The sequence below is a fragment of the Bombyx mandarina genome, chromosome 07, assembly GCF_030267445.1.
Source record: "Bombyx mandarina strain Sakado chromosome 07, ASM3026744v2".
Lineage (NCBI taxonomy): Eukaryota > Metazoa > Arthropoda > Insecta > Lepidoptera > Bombycidae > Bombyx > Bombyx mandarina.
The window spans coordinates 12,449,374-12,471,671 of NC_143214.1; the positions used below are offsets into that span (position 1 = coordinate 12,449,374).

Consider the following 22,298-nt stretch of genomic DNA (forward strand, 5'->3'; position numbering starts at 1 on the left):
CGTATTTAACAAATGTTCACTATTGACTTTCACGGTGAAGGAATAACGTCGTGTAATAAAAAATCAAACTACCACCAGGTAGGTACCACCGCCCTGCCTATTTCTGCCGTGAAGCGGTAATGCATTTCGGTTTGAAGGGTGGGGCAGCCATTGTAACTATATACTGAGACCTTAGAACTTATATCTCAAGGTGGGTGGCGGCATTTACGTTGTAGATGTCTATGGGCTGCGGTAACCACTTAACCTCAGGTGGGCCGTGAGCTCGTCGACCCATCTAAGCAATTAAAAAAAAACATTTTAGGTGCACTTTAGGTACATACGCTTAGCGAAAACCTTCATAGTTACCAGCGAGCACTAGTACAGCGATGTCGTTGTAGAAGCCGACTCTGGAGAACTGCTCATGAGCCTGGACCGCCGTCACCCTGTAGGTGGCGGGTCGAGAAGGTTCACTATCGCTGGCCAGATTGACGTCGCCGAGTCGGACAGTGAATTGACGGGCAGGAAACCTGGTTAAAGTGTTACTGCTGTTTTGAATGCTTCAGTGGAAGTTGCCGAAGAAACTAATGAATGGTTCACATAAGAATTGATTACATTTAAAGGTCCGGAACAGGTATTTAATGGCCAGTTTATATCTCATGGAAATTTCAAATGGAGTATCGTAATAGACTTTATATTTTAACACATAAATATCAAATTGTATTGAATTCAATTGTCACGCCTCGTCAAGTAATTAATTAGGTAAAATATCTTCCTACAATATCTATATATCTAGATATTGAGTTAGTTTATCAAAATTTGGTGGTAGGTGACAATGATTCAATACGTTAAATGACTGATCAAAACAAATTTAATATTGAGTACTAAAATATTAGTTTTGACTAGTTTTGAGTAATCTATTTTAATTGTGTTAATGTAACTTTTAATTTAACGGGAGATTAAATTAACGAAAGTTTCATAAAGCTGTAGTAATTATTATGTAATTGAGAATGTATCGCAGTACCTACATGCCTTATTTATGAACACATTTTATGTAAATCAACACAAATGAATGTTTAAAAGTATAGACCTGATTTCGGTATTTTAGCAAAAGCGTTTATATATACCATCATCATCATCATCATCATCATATATACCTTCGCTAATAGTAAATAATAACACTTAAGAAGTAAACTCCAGTCACGCGTCGGAGATGACAGATGACACGCAATTTTATTATTTATTTATTTGGCTTATGGAGGGTAGAGGTAAGGAGAACCGTCTGATATGGGAGAAGCTTAAAAAAGTGTCCCACTTTCAGCACTAAATAACCGTTCAAAAATCCCCCAGAATGGCGCTAGCATAGGCACAGGGTATGATATGAATTGAGCAGTTGTTAACTGATTGAAGTATGCTGAGGAAGGAAATTTAATATATTTAATGACTCGAGTAAGTAGTTAGTGACAGTGTAATATACATATACCTCACATGTTTCTGTAGTCCAAGCTAATTTCGTCAATATAATCTAAAATTATTGCTGTGCTAAAACGTGGAGACATCGATTGCATTTTCTTATCAGCTTTAAATAAAATACTTTTTGTGATTTTGTAGTGCTTACAGTTCTTTATCTTATTCTAATAACTTTCAGCGCCTTTTTTTAAATTTACTCGGTTGCTACTGTAGCGCCACTCTTATTTAGCAGATTTTAACGGACACTTTTTCACACACTGAGACGGTTCTCGTTACCTCTACCCTCCATAATTTGGTTGAGTAGATCTCACATCTGTTGTTAAAGTACTTACCAATGCTTACATACAGATATAACAACGTCTCTGTTGTATTGTACAACTGTTGTTCTACTGTTGTAAGTGTGCTTAGTGCGAGTGTTTTAACTTCTCGATCGCGTAAAAGTTAACCCAAATTTGTATGGAGTTGTAACAGCGCTCCTACGTTTGCCGCTAGGGGCGCCGTTAAAAAACTCGCTATAAGCACACAGTGTGCTTAGTGCGAGCTTTTAACGTTCTCGATAGCGTAAAAGTTAGCTCATATTTGTAGGGAATGGGAACGTTTGCGTACGTTTGCCGCTAGGGGCGCTGTTCCAACTGCATACAAAATTGGGCTAACTTTTACGCAATCGAGAACGTTAAAAAACTCGCATTAGGCACAGAACGCACGACTGATTCCGAAATCGAAGCGAATCTTTTTTTTTGTTCATTTTTGTATCCATTGACGAGCTTAAGTGTTTCCAATAGACAGCTTAGAATAAGTTTTTTACTTTTCTTTATCATGTCAATTACAAAAAAAGCAAACTCAACCGAAAGAGAAAATTGTAACACGCAAAATTAATTTAAATCTTAAGGTATCAGTGATTATGGTCGAATTTCTATAATTGGGCATTGGGCGTACCTAAGCCGATAGTTAATTCGTTTTATTGGAGAAGGTTTACATTGCGTAAACCGATTTAACGTGCAGAGGGGCGAGCACGAATGACTATCGAAAAAGTATTCGTATCGCTATCGACCAGTGGCGGATTAAAGGTCCAGAGCGCCCTAGGCAATCACTTTATCGGCGCCCCTGTACCGGCCATAAATGGTCATCATTATACTTAAAATTTTAACTAGTTGTTTTTGCAATTACGATGACGTTGTATCATCAAACCCTAGACTTAGGGTAACTAGTAGACCAGGACCCTTGTACTTACGCCAATGCGCGAATGAAATCAAGAGGGACGACAGAACGAACATCGAAATTCATGATTCCTCTCTGCTCTGGGAAATAGGCCAAATAGGAATAATCTATTATAGACTTAGATTATAGATCAGCATTTAGTTCTTAATCGTCGATATGTTATTTTCTTTATTTATTTAAAAATTGTGAGCTCGTAACTCGAACTTGTAACTGACCCTAGGCACGTACCTAGTTTGCCTTAGGGATAATCCGACTCTGCTATCGACAAAAAATGGTTGGAAAAAGAATTTAAACAGCGCCCCTACCGTCCGTAAAATGAATTAATTTCAGTAGCACGAATGAATTTAGTTTATTTTCGTTTTGCAATCCAATCGTCACGTTCTCGAAGCCCTAAACACGTCATTACGGATCCTCCCGTTACCGTCCTCGTCGAACCCGTCGCTCACAACGAAGGGCTCGACGAGTAAATTAGCCCATAGACACAGCCCACTGAGTTTCTCGCTGGTTCTTCTCAGTGGGTCACGTTTCCGATCCGGTGGTAGATTCTGCGAAGCACTGCTCTTGCTACACTCCGGTTTGAGTCCTGTGAGATCACCTAGACGTGAAGGCGAAGCTGAAATAGCCTCTCAAGGCTATCAGCATAGGTAGGAGAGAAAAAAACGTTCTCGAAACTCGAAACTTATACTCATAATCGAGAGCACGAGAATTCTTTTGACATACGGTAACGTAAATCTCGAAGGCTGTCTGTCTGGTTATTAAGTATTACCATCTAATTTACATAATGAATTCGATAGATTAATTATTAATTTTAATTTTTTCTTTTCAAAATTAATTCTTTTAAAAAACGATCGAGTTTAACAATATTTGCTATGTGTATGTGCATTACTATAATTCTCATGTTGTATTTGTTATTTTTGCTGTTCTACACAAACTCTTTAATTATTATTCTCATAATCCTCTCGCAGGTCTGCTGGAAGAGATTTTTTAAAGAGATAAGCAGTGCCTTTGTACATAATTTTCCTATTACTCTGTACTATATCTTCTTTTTTGTGTGTACATAAATAAATAAATAAAATAAATAATTAATAAATAGATTTTCGTGCTTGACGTACAGTTTGCAGAGCGCGGCGGCGTGTGAGTCCCACTGAGCGAAGTTATCGACTCACACTTTCCACTGAAGATTTACGAATAGTGAAATCACTAAAACACGCATCCGAACATTGTTTTGAGGGAAATACGAATCTATACTAATATTATAAAGAGGAAAGATTTGATTGTTTGTTTGTATTGAATTGGCTCCGAAACTATTGAACCGATTTACAAAATTCTTTAACTGTTGGCAAGCTACACTATACCCGGGTGACATAGGCTATATTTATAATATTTAAAAAAAAAAGGGATCCTTACTAAAACTCCAATAATGTAACCCAATGTGTAAAAAATACCTAAATTTTTTTACATCGTGTGCACTACTTATTACCCAAGCGAAGCCGAGGCGGTCCGCTATGTTAAAGAAAATATAAATCCGCATAAAAAGAAAACCGTCTTAAACAAAAATAAAATGAGATTATCATCAATGTAGATAGATATGCATTATTAAGGATAACTTCAAAACTAGACGTTGGATCAAGATCACATAAAAATCACCAGCTTTCAAATAAATAAATAAAACATCATCAAAATCGCTTTACTTAGAAAAACAGTCAGAGGTAATTAACCCATATCTAGTCGAATTGAGAACCTCCTCCTATTTTTGAAGTCGGTTAAAAATTAAAATTGTTTAACATTTAACCTCTCAGCGATCTGTTATTTTTTTTTTTTATTGCTTAGATGGGTGGACGAGCTCACAGCCCACCCGGTGTTAAGTGGTTACTGGAGCCCATAGACATCCACAACGTAAATGCGCCACCCACCTTGAGATATAAGTTCTAAGGTCTCAGTATAGTTACAACGGCTGCCCCACCCTTCAAACCAAAACGCATTACTGCTTCACGGCATAAATAAGCAGGGCGGTGGTACCCACCCGCGCGGGCTCACAAGAGGTCCTACCACCAGTAAAATTTACCAGTAAAAAGTTACCAGAGGATCCTCAGCTACTTCGGTCATATTGCCCGCCGACAGTCAGATAACTTGGACAAAGTGATTGTGACGGGCAAAGTAGAAGGAAAGAGACCCCGCGGCCGATCACCTAGCCGTTGGTGTGATCAAATAACCGCCCTAACTGGGCTGCCAGTCGCAACCGCCATTCGAGAAGCTGAGGAACGGACGAGATCGAAACAGCTCACGAGACAGGCCACGGTTAAGTTTCAGGGACACGACCTTCAGCAATGAAGAAAGCGACGAAGAGGAAGAACGTTTAAATGAACTAACGGTCTCTGCTTAGAGTCCCTAGTGCAGTGAGCGGCCGTGAGCACGTGCTTCTTGTTGATGAGGGTCCCGCCACACCAGAACTCGCGGCGCTTGCTGCCGTGGAGGTAGATAGCTGCCATCCAAGGCCAGGCACCAGGCTTGGCTTCGGTACCGCCCACAATGCGGCCTCCCTCATCTTCTCGCTGACCACACTCTGCCACAGAAAAGGCACGGGGTGAAAAAACATTTTAATTTACTCTAATTTTTTTAAGCGTTACGTAATGTTCACGAATGGCTTCCACGCTGGAGGAATAAGATCGCGTAAGAACAAATAAGCCAGAAATATTGTATAATTAAGGTAATTACTGATTCTAGGCCTATGTCCAGCAGAGGGCAGATAAAGGCTAATGATGATGATGATGATGACTGATTCTATGGTGGATTGTAAGCACGCGCTGGTAGGTGCCACCTACGTGGTCTCTATTTGTGTCGCGAAGTTTTGACTGACTCGGTGATCCAGTAGTTAGCGGCCCTAATTGTATTCCCCGAGGGTTTCGATTCCCACATCTGGCAAACATTGTATGATGAACAGGTTTGTTTGCTCTCTGTCTGGGATTTATATGGTATTTGTATATTTAAACGTCTATAAGTATGTATATCAGTCTCCGGCACCCACAACACAGGGAACCCTAAATTGGTAACTCGAATTAGGTAGCTTGAGAACTATTTCGACTATTTTCAGATGAATAAACACAAGAATTTCCTCTTACCGCTGACGTCTACAATGTTAGAGAAGTTCATGATGACCGGTGGAGGGACTGTGTAGAAAGTGGTCGTCCCGAGCGGTCTCGAGCTGGTCGCATGGGTAACAGGTCGCTTTGTCGTCGACGCCGGCTTCGGTTTCCTCGTCGTCAGCACCAGAACTGCGGATGGTTTTTTGGTGGTGATCGGCTTTGGTCTTTGCGTTGTGACCGGCACCAGGTATGTAGGTTTACTGGAACTTGTCTGCACGGGCTTCTCAAGCAATGTAGTCGATGGTACAATCGAATCTTTCGGGCAGCACACTCCAGGCACGAAGAGATCCTTGAAACATAACGATTCCCGTAGGTTAATCAAATTTAGGAGCAGCTGAGGGCAATTGCTCAAATCCTCGCAGATTCCTTCTTCTCCTTCGGGTGTTGTGCAGAATTTCGGGTCGTTCTTATCCTCGGCTGTTGTTATTTTGGTTATGGGTGCGTCTGGTAGTACTTTTGGTAAGGCCTTTTTTACTATTGGAGCTATTTTTTCGGTAACGTTAGGTCCCAGAACATTCTTGCTGATCGTGTAAATAGCTTGCGGCAATTGCTTAAGGTTGTTCTCCTCTTCGTTGCTGTCATTGTCACTGACCATATCGACCAAGTAATGTCCCACGGTATTAATAGCTCCCAACGTTTCAGATATCTTTGTAAAAGCAGATTCTGATAGCAGTCTGCCATCGTTTGGTACATTTGTTTCTGAGTTGGTGAAGTCTGATGAAGTTCGTCTTTCGTAGAACTGTGGAGGTGGTCTGATGCCTTCATTGTGGTCGTATTGGGATTCGAAATGGGGTCCTATAGGTATGGGCGATCTTTTCCTTGGTGACGAAAACTGATGCCATGGTGGATTCCCTTGCTGTACATGAGGATTGGGCCAATCACCTCGTGTCCCGGTGAACGAAACTGAAATCATAAAAAAGTATGTAAACATTTACAATACAGTTAATTTATAATGTATTAATTAAAATAGCCTAAACGTTGTTTTTACCGCGTTAAAAAAAAATTAGGCTAGCTAGAATGCATATTATTTGAAATCTTTAGCATTAGTATTTTCTTTTTCAAGTTGTCATAGAATTTAATGCCAAAACAGTTGAAACATGAGTTCGAAGTCTCAGTTTTATAGTATAAAAGCTGCCCCACCCTTCAGAGCGGAACATTTTACTACTGCATTGCGGCAGAAATGGCCATATTATATATGGTGGTACCTACCCGTGCGGCAACAGTCTAATTAAGCAAATTGCAATTTTTGCCGATTTATTATTTTTATAACACGATATATGCCTTGGAAGTCATTCGTGAACGTTTGTTAAGTACGTATTACATTAGTCAAATTGGCATCCAGCGTTATATCTTCTACGTGTCGACTTCAATCGTTCAGGATATTGTGATATCAATAGGTTCCTCAACATTATTCGCTCAACTTGCCACAGCTTCTGATGAGCTGTGAGCTTGATTGCTCATATTTAGAGCAAAAAAAAAACAAGAGCCACATTCAACGCCTCCAAGTCAAGATTGTCTTCTTTCTGGTGAATCCCAGAAACGCGAACAAAATTAAGTACAACTGTTAGGAACACTAAACAAAATTCACAGTGACTCAGATAATATTCAGATAATAACCACATCCCGTTGTGGTAGGTAAATAGAAGATGAAATTGATGCATACCTACCCGGGTGGTGAGCTGCGTACTGGCAGTGTGTGTTTGAAGACAGGACGAAGACTCCTGAAAAGAACATAAATGTGATGAGCTTTCAGAAAGTACTTTTCAAAAAAAGCCCCATTATTTAGTCCATGGATGGAACTATGTGCATAGCCTATCGAGTTGGGAAATTATCATCATCATCAGCCCACAGTCGTCCACTGCTGGACATAGGCTTCTCCCAATCCACACCACTGAGCCTGGTCTTCGGATTTCCTCATTCGCCTCCTACCGGTCACCGTTTGCAGGTCATCGCACCACCACGCCAAGGGGCGTCCCACCTTACGTTTTCCATTGCGCGGTCTCAGCTCCAGAACATCTACTCCAGCTCAGTTGGGAGATATTAGTTTGATAAGGGTTTTGTTCATTGCCATAATAGCCATCAAGAGAACAGATGATAATAAAGATGCCTTTACACAACAAAGTTACAAATATATGGTTCCGAATTACAATTTAGCATTTAGTATACAAAGCTTGCTGCTTATAGCTTATAGCTTACTTATAGTAGTAAGTATTTGTAATATTACCGACACATAATAAAATAACAGTTTAAAGTAACAGTGTAAGTGTAAGTAATAAACAACTATATAAGTGGTATAGTAATTTAATATTTACATTTTTAATACAACATGTACATATATTGTAAGTATTTATTTAATTTTGATATATTTTTTCTCAATTATTTTAAAAAATGCTTCAACATGCTGAATTGCGTTTTGGTGTACAATAAAGTGTCCTCGTTCTCTCTCTGTTTCTTTCTTATGCCACTGGTAGGGCCTCTTGTGATACTGGTGGTAGGACCTCTTGTGAGTCCGCACGGGTAGGTACCACCACCCCGCCTATTTCTGCGGTGAAGCAGTAATGCGTTTCGGCTTGAAGGGTAGGGCAGCCGTTGTAACTATACTGAGACTTTAGAACTCACATCTCAAGGTGGGTGGCGCATTTACCTTGTATATGTCTATGGACTTACTACTTCACACCAGGTGGGCTGTGAGCTCTTCCACCCATCTAAGCAATAAAAAAAAATCCATAATATATTTTGAATACATAGTTTGCACTCCTTTTATGCAAAACAAACACAACAGAGGTTGTGCGTTTAAGGATCAAGCCATATTTAGCCAGTGAAATCTACACCGGCTTTTTTGTTGATACACACCAAAGTTAGAGAGAAAACGAATAACATTATTGAGAAACTTTTATTTTGATTTTTGTCCATACCTGGTAGCCTAACGGGCTATTCCAACTTTGCGTGAAGGAATGGGTGAGCTCACGGGTTTAACCTGAGAGAATTTGCTAACACTAGCCCTAACAAGAGCCGTGCTTCGCAGAATCTACCACCGGATCGGAAACGCGACCCACTAAGAAGATCCGGCGAGAAACTTAGTGGGCTGTGTCTATGGGTAAATTTTGATTCTCATTCATACGATCGTCTCGTTGTTTCTATTACCCTGATTGGTCCACTAGGTCCGGGACTTAGGTACCCGGACGGAGACCATATCGGTTAATATATTTTTAATAAGATTCTTTTTTATTGCCTAGATTTGTGAACGAGCTCACAGCCCACCTGGTGTTAAGTGGTTACTGGAACCCACAGACATCTACAACGTAAATGCGCCACACACCCAGAGATATAAGTTCCAAGGTCTTAGTATAGTTACAACGGCTGCCCCACCCTTCAAGCCGAAACGCATTACTGCTTCACGGCAGAAATAGGCGGGGTGGTGGTACCTACCCGTGCGGACTCACAAGAGGTCCTACCACCAGTAATAAAATAAATCACTTATAAACTGAAATTCGGCGAGTTTTACGATTAACAATCTAATGAAACTATCTAATAATCATTCGTTTAGGTGTTAAAAACTTAATTTGAATTAAAATTAAGTGATTTAAAAAAGTTATCAAGATTTTAATAAATGCCAAACGAATTAAAACAGAAAGTCGAAAATAGAACAATGTTCTACCAAATTGTGACATCTACCTAAATTAAGATCTGTCGACTCAAGTTTCGTTATAGAATTAATTATTTTTAGAATAGATTCTCATATTTCGGAGAAAAAGGATCGGTCGCGTCATACCAAAGGTAAATAAACTTCATTCGATTCGTATTTATTGTGTGTTGATTTGAGAGGCTAAATTTATCACGGCTAATTGTTAAATTTGTACCAAAATTTCGTTCTCCAAAACAACTTTTTTTTCAAAGATATTAAATAGCACCCAAACGAACTAAACTTTATTAAATTCATGAGCTATTCAGTGGTATGGAATTTGTTATTGTTATTTTATATATAACTAACGGACCTGATAGCAGTTGCTCTGTCTTAAATCCGAAAATGTCAATATTTTTTTTTACAAACAATTATAATTAAAAAAGCATTTTTTAGTTGACCTAACTATAATCGAAACTATTCTCGAAACCTCTGGATTATACGCAAAAAAATTATCAAAATCGTGTCTATGGGTCGACTTCTCTGTCGAGTGATATTGGATAAAGGAATATAGATAATTAGTTGTTAACCGTGGCTTCGCCTGCGTGGTCAAGGGAAAGTGTCAATCTCAAATATATTATTATTAAGTACTAGCGGACCCGGCGAACTTTGTTCCGCCACACGGTTTGTTTCAAACACATCAACCAGTGAACTTCAAAATTCTACTATAATTAACACAATTAACCATAGAATATATTACGTTTAGCTGTCAGTTGCGTTTTGTTATTCCATATCAGTTGCGTTTTGTTATACGACGTTTTATGTCACGTCCCACGGGAATGTGATAAAAAGTATCCCATGTCCTTCTCCTGGTTCTAAGCTACCTCCTCACCAATTTTCAGCCAAATCAGTTCAGTCGTTCTTGAGTTATAAATAGTGTAACTAACACGACTTTCTTTTATATATATAGATATAATCTATGGTGTCAGTGTAGTTTCGTGTGGGAATGAGATGTTTAGTCGGGATCAATAGCCCATGTCACTCTCCTGATCGAATACTGTCACGTTACAAAAATCATTTCAATCCGTAGCCTCATTGCGACGTATAAGAAAGACATTTATAATATTAAAGTATGGATGTGAATTAAAAAAAAATCACTTTAGGAAGTCTGGGTCGGAATGTCTTCTCGTCAAAAAGACTAATTGTTTTTTTTTTTTTTAAAACAAGTGAATGATTCAATATTAAACAGCCGGACATACGAACACGAAACATTTCATAATATGCGACCTCAATAGTATCGGAAAATACGTCTATTTCATACGAGCATTACGTGTCCACGTGTAATTGTGTAGCTTGTGGAATACGACGTCAATCGGCTCCCACATGTAGTTAGTTAGCTGATTATTTTATTCTACAATCGAGTAAATAGACAAAGGGAACTAAGTCTATACAGACCAGCATTATATTTCAAAAGTATATTTTTATTGGGTAAGCTTTGTTTTTTTAAATCACAACACCTGTTTCAAATTTTCGTCCAAGCAAAGATCTAGGGCCGAATTTAGGGGAGGGCAACTGGGGCAAAAACCTCGGGGCCTCCACAAACGGACGGCCCCCACAATAGAGACTTTGAAATAAAAATCTTTCAAATTCCGACAAGTAAACACTAGTAAACAACTTTTCCTTCCTCCGAAATTTATTTTAGATAATTCTTGTCTCCGATTAAATTTATGTATGTATGTTAAATACTAAAAGAATCCACGTGGTTTCACGAAAAATTATTTATTGGAAAACTTAACTGAAAAAAATTGTAAATTTTATTTGGAAAAGAATTTGGGGCCAGGGGGCCTCAGCTCCTCTGTTGCCCCGTGGCCTCAAGACCTCTAAATCCGGCCCTGCAAAGATCGCAATGAAAACAATTTAAAACTTTCTTGTTTTTTAGCTGTTCATTATCTGTGAAAGTGCATAAATGTGAGAAACAAAGCTGCACGGCGTAGCTTCTCTGGCTCTTTCAAAAAGTGCACTGAAAAGTCTCAGTAAATAACCACTGTTTTATTGAGAGCATATTCCGTCCCATATTATCTCGCTTCATTTAATTTCATCCCAATTTATTAAAGTCTCAAAATAATCTACTTCCTTCATTCCACTTCAAATCATTTTTTTGTATAGCAGAATACATATTTGTATGTAGTTAATAACTGACACACTGAAAGAACACAACACTCGCAGCAATGGCGTCGCAATAATCCAATTGCCATACTTTTTTATTATTATTATTATTCTTTATTAGAGCCATACACCTATTAGCACTATTAGGTTAAGTCGGCTATTGCCATACTTAAAAAAAGAAAAAGAAGTAGAAACGGGAGCCATCAAAGTCATGTGTAATTATCAGTTTCTACCTAACTATTTCTTAATTCTCTGAAAATCACAAATTAAAATTCTAATCCCAAGCAATGCAAATTAAATACACCTTTAATTTTAACATTTACTTTTTCATTCTCTAAAGCGGTTTTGTCGATTTTCCTAACCTATATTGTAATAATTTTGCATAATTTTGGCGTCATCCAAAATTCCTAAGCTGATAGCCTTGGTGAGCTCACGGGGCTCAAACCTGATGACGTTGCTAACACGAACCCTAGCAAGAGCCGTGCTTCGCAGAATCTACCACCGGATCGGAAACGCGACCCACTGAGAAGATCCGGCGAGAAACTCAGTGGGCTGTGTCTGAGGGTTAATTCACTCGTCGAGCCCTTCGTCGGAAGCGACGGGTTCGACGAGAACGATGACCGGTCAAAATTTTCATGAATAGTTCAAAAGAACGGGACAAATCAAATGTTTTGACACCTCATTATTCGCGCCTCTACTCCGCGAGTTATATAACCGATGACATCATAGCACTTTCACTCGGCTGGTGGTTTTGGTCCAAATGCGGTCGCCATTCATGCAGATTTGCATTTAGCGATGCTCGAACGAGGGCGTGTCTTACCACGTTCCGTTTTTGTTCTGAGTTTTGTTGTTTACGGATGTGCTCTTAACTGGCGCTTAGCCCCGGCTCCACTATTATTCCGAGTTTTATTCTTGTAATCAATGTTGTATATAAGTAGGTGTGATCACGGCCCAATGGTTCGACTGGTGGTAGGACCTCTTGTGAGCCCGCACAGGTATGTACCACCGCCCTGTCTATTTCTGCCGTGAAGCAATGCGTTTCGGTTTGAAGGGCGGGACAGACTTTGTAACTATACTGAGACCTTAGAACTTATATCTCAAAGTGGGTGGGGCATTTTAAATGTCTATGAGCTCCAGTAACCACTTAACACCAGGTGGGCTGTGAGCTCATCCACCCATTTAAGCAATAAAAAAAAAACTGCGTGATAAGTGCGAGTTTTTTAATGTTCTCTATAATGTAAAAGTTAACTCAAATTTCTATGCAGTTGAAACAGCGCTCCCACGTTTGCCCCTAGCAGCAAACGTAGACAAACGTTCCAACTCCATATAAATTTAAGTTAACTTTTACGCTATCGAGAACGTTAAAAAACTCACACAAAGAACACTGTTATCGAAACCGCCTTAAAATCCATTGTGATTGTATTTTTAATAAGCTTCAAAAAGAAGGAGGTTATAAATTCGTTTGTATTTTTTATTTGTTCTCAGAACTTTTTTCTACACCAACCGATATTTTTTTTAATTCGAAAGCTGGTGCTCGTTATGCTGTCTTATTTTTTCAAGTGCCAAATTTAGAAACATCTGAGTAGTAGTTTTACTTTATTAGGATGTCACCCCGAAAACTCCTCGCCTCAAGTCAAACGAGGTTACGCTAATGATTTCCTTGACAAATTCTCGAAATCGGTAACTAAAATATGTATGTATAAGCTTAGCTATAACTAATTTGTCAACTTACCAATTACCCGAAATCGAATAAACCTTTATATAAAAATAAATGTAAAAATTGGAAATAGTTATAGACCTTTTTTATGTTTGAGAGATTGCTGGTGGGTTGGAGGCCTTTCCAGCTTTACCAGGGCAGGGTTATAGAAGTTATAGAATTGTCAACAACATTTCATAAACATGGACAAAAAACTAGTCTGTTAGCAAAACAAACAAAACTGGACAAAAAAGTAACGTAAAATTTCCTCGAGTATCCCTTAAGGTACGCTCAGAATTACTTTGAGTATGACAGTTGGTTCCTTACCTTGACTGAGAAGAAAATACCGAGTCATACAAAGAGTTTTACATCGGTTTACGAAATCCCGACTTCCTTGAATCTGGTTGGTGGTATCCGGCCGAGGTAGCATCTCTAAATACGGGTGCAGGATTCGCGAAATTACAAAACATTTTATTTAGTCATTCGGTTACATAAAAACTGGTCACATTTATCGTGTTGTAATAAGCACGCCACGTCCGCAAAGAGACCCTGACATTAGCGACGGATGTTGCGTGTGAAAGTATGTGTGTTCTAAATACACTTTGTGATGGTATCAGATGTTTGAGAGAGCCATCTGCTGTCATCTTTAATGTTGGTAGGACCTCTTGTGAATCCGCACTGGTAGTTACCACCACCCTGCCTATTTCTGCCGTGAAGCAGTAATGCGTTTCGATTTGAAGGGCGGGACAGCCGTTGTAACTATACTGGGACCTTAGAACTTATATCTCAAGTTGGGTGGCGCGTTTATGTTGTACATGTCTATGGGCTCCAGTAACCACTTAACACCAGGTGGGCTGTGTGAACATCCACCTATCTAAGCAATAAAAAAAAACTGCACAGCTCTCGGTCCTACTGGTTTACATCTATACTTCATCCATTTAATTATGCATAATCTCCTTAGAATTCTTGATTTTAACCCCGACCTATTCACTGGTAGCCTAAGAGACTATTCCAGTTACGCGAAGACCGGTAAGTGAACTTACAGGATAGCCTGAGAGGATTTGCTAACACTAGCTAGCAGTGCTTCGCGGAATCTACCACCGGATCAGAATCGCGACCCACTGAGAAGATCCGGCGAGAAACTCAATGGGCTCAATTAACTAGTATAACGATAGTGAACAACAGAATTGTAGTATTGTAGCATATGAAAGTATGTAAAAGCATAGTGGCGTAATAAGCATCATAATTCAATTGTCTCTATATATATAAAAATGAATTGCTGTTCGTTAGTCTCGCTAAAATTCGAGAACGGCTGAACCGATTTGGCTAATTTTGGTCATGAATTATTTGTGGAAGTCCAGAGAAGGTTTAAAAGGTAGATAAATATGAAAATACTCGGAATTAAATAAAAATAACAAATTTTGTATTTCCTTTGATGTGTCCCCCGTAGGACGGATTCTTTTTGTTTGTTTTAAGTTTATTTTATACAAAAGTTTACGTATTTTATTTATCGATTGAGGCACTACGAAGTATGCCGGGTCAGCTAGTTGTTAATAAAATCGAGTATACAAGCAAGCCTTAGATTCATTTGGAAGATTCATATCAATTGTCGGAGCGAAAGCGTTGGAAAGTCGCGCACGAAATTGTCACATAGTTTTGTAAGCATTTTACTTTCATTGCTTTGTGATTACGAGTACGCTGCGTTTGCCCTGAGAATTGTAAGTTTAAGGTCGTTGTAATATCTATATATATAAAAATGAATTGCTGTTCGTTAGTCTCGATAAAACTCGAGAACGGCTGGACCGATTTTGCTAATTTTGGTCTTGAATTATTTGTGGAAGTCCAGAGAAGGTTTAAAAGGTAGATAAATATGAAAATGCTCAGAATTAAATAAAAATAATAATTTTTTTTTTCCTTTGATATGTCCCCCGTCGGACGGTTCCTTTTGTTTGTTTTAAGTTTATTTTTCACAAAAGTTTAGGTCTTTTATGTATCGATTGAGGCACTACGAAGTCTGCCGGGTCAGCTAGTCTAGAATAAAGCACTGTTTTATTTCAGTGCTTAGCGTGATCAATTTTACAAGAGCTTACAGATTGTAAAATTTTGTAAATGGTTTTGTCGATTTCATTTTTATCAATCCGTTATTGCGGGAGGATATTAGTTGTAGTGTAATGATTCATCATTAGGATGTGTGAGTGTGAAAATTGAGATGCTTTACTGCTACTAGGTCGTCCTGTGTTGGGCTCCAGTAACCACTTAACACCAGGTGAGCTGTGAGCTCGTCCAGAAAAAAAAATCAACCCGCAATTTGTGAAATCCAATTCACAAGGACAATAATGTATAATTTAAATAGCCTTAGAGACCACGCAATTCGAGACGAAATCTCGTATCAACTGAATGCCCTGTGTGCTTAGCGCGAGTTTCTTAACGTTCTCGATAGCGTAAAAGTTAACTCAAATTTGTATGCAGTTGGAACAGCGCCCCTAGCGGCAAACGAATAGAAGTTTTACGCGAACTTATGTTTTATACGAACTTTTACGCGATCGAGGAGTTAAAAAGCTCGCACTGAACAGCCTACAATTTGATTCGCTTTCGATATATATACGTTGTCATTTCGCGTACACGTGCCGCGGTTAGGGCGTAGCCTAGTCTCCGCATGAAGCGACACATTATACTGTAGCATCGGTGTGTTCTAACATCGTTACGTACGTGCTCTACAGAGACAGGGCCGTATTCGCGGTTTCAAAACAAAACGACGTAAGAAGAAACATTTTTGGAACGAAGTTCCTTACGGCAGGCTTGGAGGGGATAGGGATTTTGCTGCGCGACCGAACTGAAAAAAATGTGATAGTAAAACCGTAAGAAAAAATCCGTGGAAAAAATCCGTGGAAAAAAGTGCGTGGAATAAAACCGTTAAATGAGACGTGCGCAGGCGCGACAGTCGCATACACAAGCGAGCACAAGCGAGTAGTATATAATACCTTTCTCTTTCTCCCTCTTTCTTTTCGTTCTCTCATCCATTCTCTTTCTATTTTACGTAATTTATTATTTCCTAAAATACTGAATTTCCTAAATACTTTCCTATACTTAAATAAAAACTAATCAGCAAAATTTAAGAGAAAAATCAAGAAAACCTACATAAAATTGAGCACGATTTTTTTTTTTGCAATTTGTGTCGATTCTACATTAGCCGAAGGAACTTCGTTCCTACCTGGTGTCCCACGACACCACATATAATTTTTATTTTTATTTATTTATTTATTTATGTACACACCGAAAATATGACATAGTACAGAGTAATAGGAAAATTATGTACAAAGGCGCTGCTTATTTCTTTAAGAAATCTCTTCCAGCAGACCTGCGAGGATTATGAGAATAATAATTAAAAGTGATGAGTGTGTGTAGAACAAATAACACATAACTAAAATAACAAATACAACATGAGAATTATAGTAATGCACATACACATAGCAAATATTGTTGAACTTGAGTACAAAATATTATAAGTAACACAGTATATACGAAGAGTATAGAACAATGATCATTCGGTTGATGAGAGATAGAATTGTTTGACCTTGTATTTAAAAACAGAAACAGACTTGCAAACTTGGATGTCAGCCGGCAACGAATTCCACAGTCTGACCGCGTGCACAGTAAAGGAGTGACGTGAACACAGTCGATATAATTGAAGTTCAAACAGACAGTACAAGAACCCGACTAATTGAAGCCGTCAGCGCAAAAGTGGCCTAACCCACAATTTTTCATATTTGTGCTTACATATTGCAATTGATTTAAAACATAATAGCTTGTGATGTAAAACCGGCCTATCCATAGTCTCGCCCATAGATAACAGATGGCTTTGTAAATATTTTTGCCTATGAAGCAGTGTAAAAGTAAATTCCTACCTCATTATCTCCATATTAACTATGATAAACTTAGGCCGCTTTTGAGCTGACTGCCTCAATTCAGATAATTATATACGTTTAAATGGATTTTTTACTGGTGGTAGGAACTCTTGTGAGTCCGCGCGGGTGGGTACCACCACCCTGCCTATTTCTGCCGTGAAGCAGTAATGTTTGAAGGGTGGGGCAGCCGTTGTAACTATACTTGAGACCTTAGAACTTATATCTCAAGATGGGTGGCGCATTTACGTTGTGGATGTCTATGGGCTCCAGTAATCACTTATCAACAGGTGGGCTGTGAGCTCGTCCACCCATCTAAATCTAAGCAATAAAAAAATACACCTTTAGAACTGACACGCACCTTTAGAATTGAAGTGGATTAATTAAAAATTTTAAGAAAATGAGTTTTATATTTTGAGCACCTTATAAACATGAATTCAACAAATTTATAAAATTAAATAGACTCTTTTAATCCGCAAAAGAACCAACGTACACTTTCTGACTCTGTGAAATTAAAGTATTAAAATCGAAAAGCTAAAAAATTACAATTGTTCAATTGCATTTTTGGCGTTTACCGAAGTACAAGAATTTTGGATGAAGCCACTTTAATTCTAAAGGTATCGCAAATGGATTTCAAATGGAGGATGATTACAGAACCATTCGGGAAGCCTGCCCTTTCGAATAAAAAAAAAGAAAAAATAATTATCAGAATCGGTTCAAGTATTCTCGAGAAATCGGTGGACATAGATAAATAAAAAAATATGCTCGAATTGATAACTTCCTCTTTTGAAGTCGGTTAAAAAGCGTGATTTTGGTACATTAAATGGCTCCTTAACATTCTATTATTCAAAAATATTTTCACTTTCTACGTAAATTAAGAGGCAGGTAAATTTTAGCGTTATGCCAAAGTAACTATTCCACGCGGACGAAGTCGCGGGCAAAAGCTAGTTTTTAAATAAAACTCAAATACGTTCCAGTGCTTTTCGATCTAATATTTGGCGCGTAAAATGGAAACTGTGTTACAGCCACCGAATGGATACGTAAATACATATCTACGCGAAGTAGGGATGTTGCAAACGCGCTCCGATAGCTATTTAATTACTGAGTCAGGAGTCACAGCGCGGAAATCGAATTACCCCGAAAGCTTTTAGACATCTGCAAATAGAATAGGGATGTTCGCTAATTTTCTTAACTAACCTTTTCTTTTTATTGGATACAGAGTATATATATGTACTTACAAGAGAGCTTTTTAAAGTTTAATATTTGGAAAAATATATCATAGCAATAAAATCTCTTTAGCTATTTGAATGGAGTAAGCTTAATTGAAGTTTTGAAATGTAATTTTTAAGATGCCAAAATTTCAGACAAACCAAAAAGTAAAGAGAGCGTCCTTTTAAAATGAGTGCAGATTAATTAAAAAAAAAATTAAGTTATTTTAAATCTATATACCTATATATAAAAATGAATTGCTGTTCGTTAGTGTCGCTAAAACTCGAGAACGGCTGGACCGATTTGGCTAATTTTGGTCTTGAACTATTCGTGGAATTCCAGAGAAGGTTTAAAAGGTAGATAAATATGAAGGTGAGCGGAGTTAAATAAAAATAACAATTTGTTTTCCCTTTGATGTGTCGTCGGACGGATTCCTTTTGTTTGTTTTAAGTTTATTTTATACAAAAGCTTAGGTCCTTTATTTATCGATTGAGGCACTACGAAGTCTGCTGGGTCAGCTAGTTTCAAATAAAAATATTGGATCAAAATTAATAAAATGTTTTCTAATATTAAGGGCAACGCGATAAATAGGGCCTAGGGCGGCATCAAGCCTAAATCCGTCACTGAACACATGTATAATAATCAATATCATAAATTTATCTATTTTAAGGGATTTTAGGACCTGGTAACTTAGGTCACGTCTTATTTTAATTTTAATGATAACTTTTTTACATGAAAAATGATATTATGAAATGAAATGAAGTTGATTATTATGAAACATGGCATGAAATGAAATGAAATAAAATGAAATGAAATGAGAGAATGAGATATGGGATGAAGTATAATCTCAGTAAAATGATGGTCATTTACTGCTGAGACTTTTTCAGTGGACTTTTTGGAAGGATCTCGAGAAGTTACGTTCAGCGGCTTTGTTTCATTTTCCCACATTTGTGCACTTTCGCTTGGAGCCTCTGGGTCTGCGGAGGGACTTCGGGTCCCTCTGTATTTTGTACCGCATGTTCCATGGGGAGTGCTCTGAGGAATTGTTCGAGATGATACCAACGTCTCGTTTTTACCATCGCACCGCCCGCCACCGGAGTAGAGTTCATCCGTACTACCTGGAGCCACTGCGGTCATCCACAGTGCGTTTCCAGAGGTCTTTTTTGCCACGTACCATCCGGCTATGGAATGAGCTCCCCTCCACGGTGTTTCACGAACGCTATGACATGTCCTTCTTCAAACGAGGCTTGTGGAGAGTATTAAGCAGTAGGCAGCGGCTTGGCTCTGCTCCTGGCATTACTGAAGTCCATGGGCGACGGTAACCACTCACCATCAGGTGGGCCGTATGCCCGTCTGCCTACAAAGGCAATAAAAAAATAAAATAAAAAAAACTTTCCCAGATACTAAACACTTAATAAACCACCGTTATTACACATTTAAATCTGAAGAAACACTAATTAGACAAAATAAAACAAACCACACAACTTCACACCTCGCGTTCCCGCCAAAAAGTACTCAAATTTATCTATAACTGTAGTGAATTATAGCAGACATTCACAAGTTTTACAGATAATAATCATTTTAATATTTATAAAATCGATAAAAGCAATTCGATTGCCACGGCCGATTACCGATGTGAAATCATCCAAGGCCAATCAAAGTTGCATATAATATTCCACGCTACGATAGTTGCGTGCTATTAACGATTACAAAACACGTCACGTAACGATTATATCGATTCGGGGTTATCGTATTCGATACAACACGAAATGAATGATCGATATTCGTTTTTATTTGCGTATTTATTGTTATGTTTCGATGCGGAATGTGGGTTCATCACTAATGTTGTTTGATTTCGTTTTGTTTTATATAATGTGGCACAATCATAATAGCAGCCTGACTGGATCAAAACCCTGTGCTTGATTTAAGGGAACGAAGATATAGAGAAGATGTTTGATAGATTCCACCTACACTGTGAAGAGCAGGACTGTCAATCTGAGATAGAAGCTACGGCCATACCTTAAGTCGTTTTACACTGTGTATTCCTTCGTTGTAATGTACTAATGATGCTAATCTATGAACATTCTGTCCGTAGTGTTAATCTATTCATTTAGCTGGGGTCATTTTGACCTAAAGGTCTTCTTAGTTACTAGGTCATAAAAACCCTTAAAAAAAACCCAATTCCCCTAATCTATGGTTCCTCCCAGCGATGTCAATTTGAAAGGATGGACAGCGATATTCACACTCATAATCTTGCCGTTATCCCACACTATGGGCGCAGCATCTTATGCGCCTCTTATCATGGCCATATAAGGGTTTGGCATGGGTTTTACGACCTGACGTCATCTCTCCTTGGATCATAACGCCAGTAGTAAATATAAAGAGGGAAAAAAGTCGTCGTGGTCTAAAGGATAAGGCGTCCGGTGCATTCGTGTTGAGCGATGTTCCGGTGTTCGATTCTCAGGCGGAGTACTTACCAATTTTTCTAATGAAATACCTAGTCAGGTCATAAATTCTGTCACATGTTTAATGTAAAATAACAAGTTTATTCATTACGTAACCATTCATATACCAAAATGAACTTAACAAAACATAGATTCTTATGACACTAAAGTTTATTCAAAATGACCTCCGTGATTTTGAATACAGGCCTTCAATCTGCGCGGCCAGTCGTCTATCGCAGCACGAACGAGGTCCATGTCAATATCGGCGGCTGCCTTAATCAAGGATATCTTGAGTGACTCCAAATTGGGATGAGGCTTTGAGCACGCCTTTTCCTCCAAGTGTTGCCATATCTTGTAATCTAACGGATTCAAATCTGGACTGGAGGAAGGCCAGTCTTCGTGCCGGATGAAGTCGATTTCACGCGCCGCCAGCCAGTCTTGTGTGCTCTTCGCTCTATGAGCTAGCGCCGAAACTTGTTGGAATACCCAGTGCCTGTTATTGAACATGGTATGAGAAACAGGTTCCACAAGGTTCGTCAGGACTGTATTTTGATACACAACTGCATTCGTTTTTACACCTTTCTCACAAAAATGTACCTCTGTTAAGCCCCAATAAGAAACTCCCAACCATACCATGAGCGAGGATGGAAAATGACCTCGTTGGACACGCGGAATACGGTTGCTCGCTTCTTCACTACTGTGTATACCTTATCATTTTGTTTGTTGTAGCTCTCTTCTACGGTAAAAATTTTTTCATCCGAAAAAAGAATTTCCCGATTTTTTTTCCCGCGTACCGCTTCAACAAAGCGCGGCATCTCTTCAGTCTCAGGTCTATTAGACGAGCATTCAAACGATGTCCTGTTTTTCTTCGATATGCCCGAAGCCCTAAGTCTTCATTTAACACCCTTTTCACCGTGGTTCTGCTTAACCCCATCTGAAGTGCCAACAGTTTCTGCTTACGTTTGGGATTTCTTTGAATTCGCGCCTTCACAGCTTTTAACACTGCTGGAGTCCTAACAGACCGAGGGCGACCACTTCTTGACCTGTCATCTACACTAGAGTCTTCATTGTATCGTTTGATGGTATGATAAACGAATCTTTTGTTTATATTCAAAATTTTCAGTATGTTAAAAATTTGAATTGGCGCGTAACCGCAACGATGCAACGAAATAACTGCAACACGGTCTTCTTTAAGCATCCACTCCATATTTAAAAATGAGTAAAATTCTAAAAGTTATACATTTTTATTTTCATGAACAATGCGAAATTCGAATTCAATAAACTTTTTTGTGGCCAGCATTCTAAAAGAAAAGTTTTTACTGTGTGACAATACTTATGACCTGACTAGGTACATACTCAATCAATACGTCAATCGTAAACAAATGTTCACGATTGACTTCCACGGTGAAGTAATAACATCGTGTAATAAAAATGAAACAAAATTATGATTTG

General features: G+C 38.6%; 1 protein-coding gene across 1 annotated transcript in view; it reads right to left on the minus strand.

Annotated features, from left to right (window-relative positions):
- LOC149502721 (proclotting enzyme) overlaps positions 1-22,298 on the minus strand; it is a 30,794-nt gene that overhangs the window by 4,058 nt on the left and 4,438 nt on the right. The window contains exons 2-5 of the mRNA XM_089728830.1: positions 7,475-7,528; positions 5,784-6,710; positions 5,035-5,227; positions 346-506 (exon numbers count right to left, since the gene is read on the minus strand). Coding sequence (XP_089584956.1) covers positions 346-506; positions 5,035-5,227; positions 5,784-6,710; positions 7,475-7,528 — 1,335 coding nt within the window. The remainder of the gene's footprint in view (positions 1-345; positions 507-5,034; positions 5,228-5,783; positions 6,711-7,474; positions 7,529-22,298) is intronic.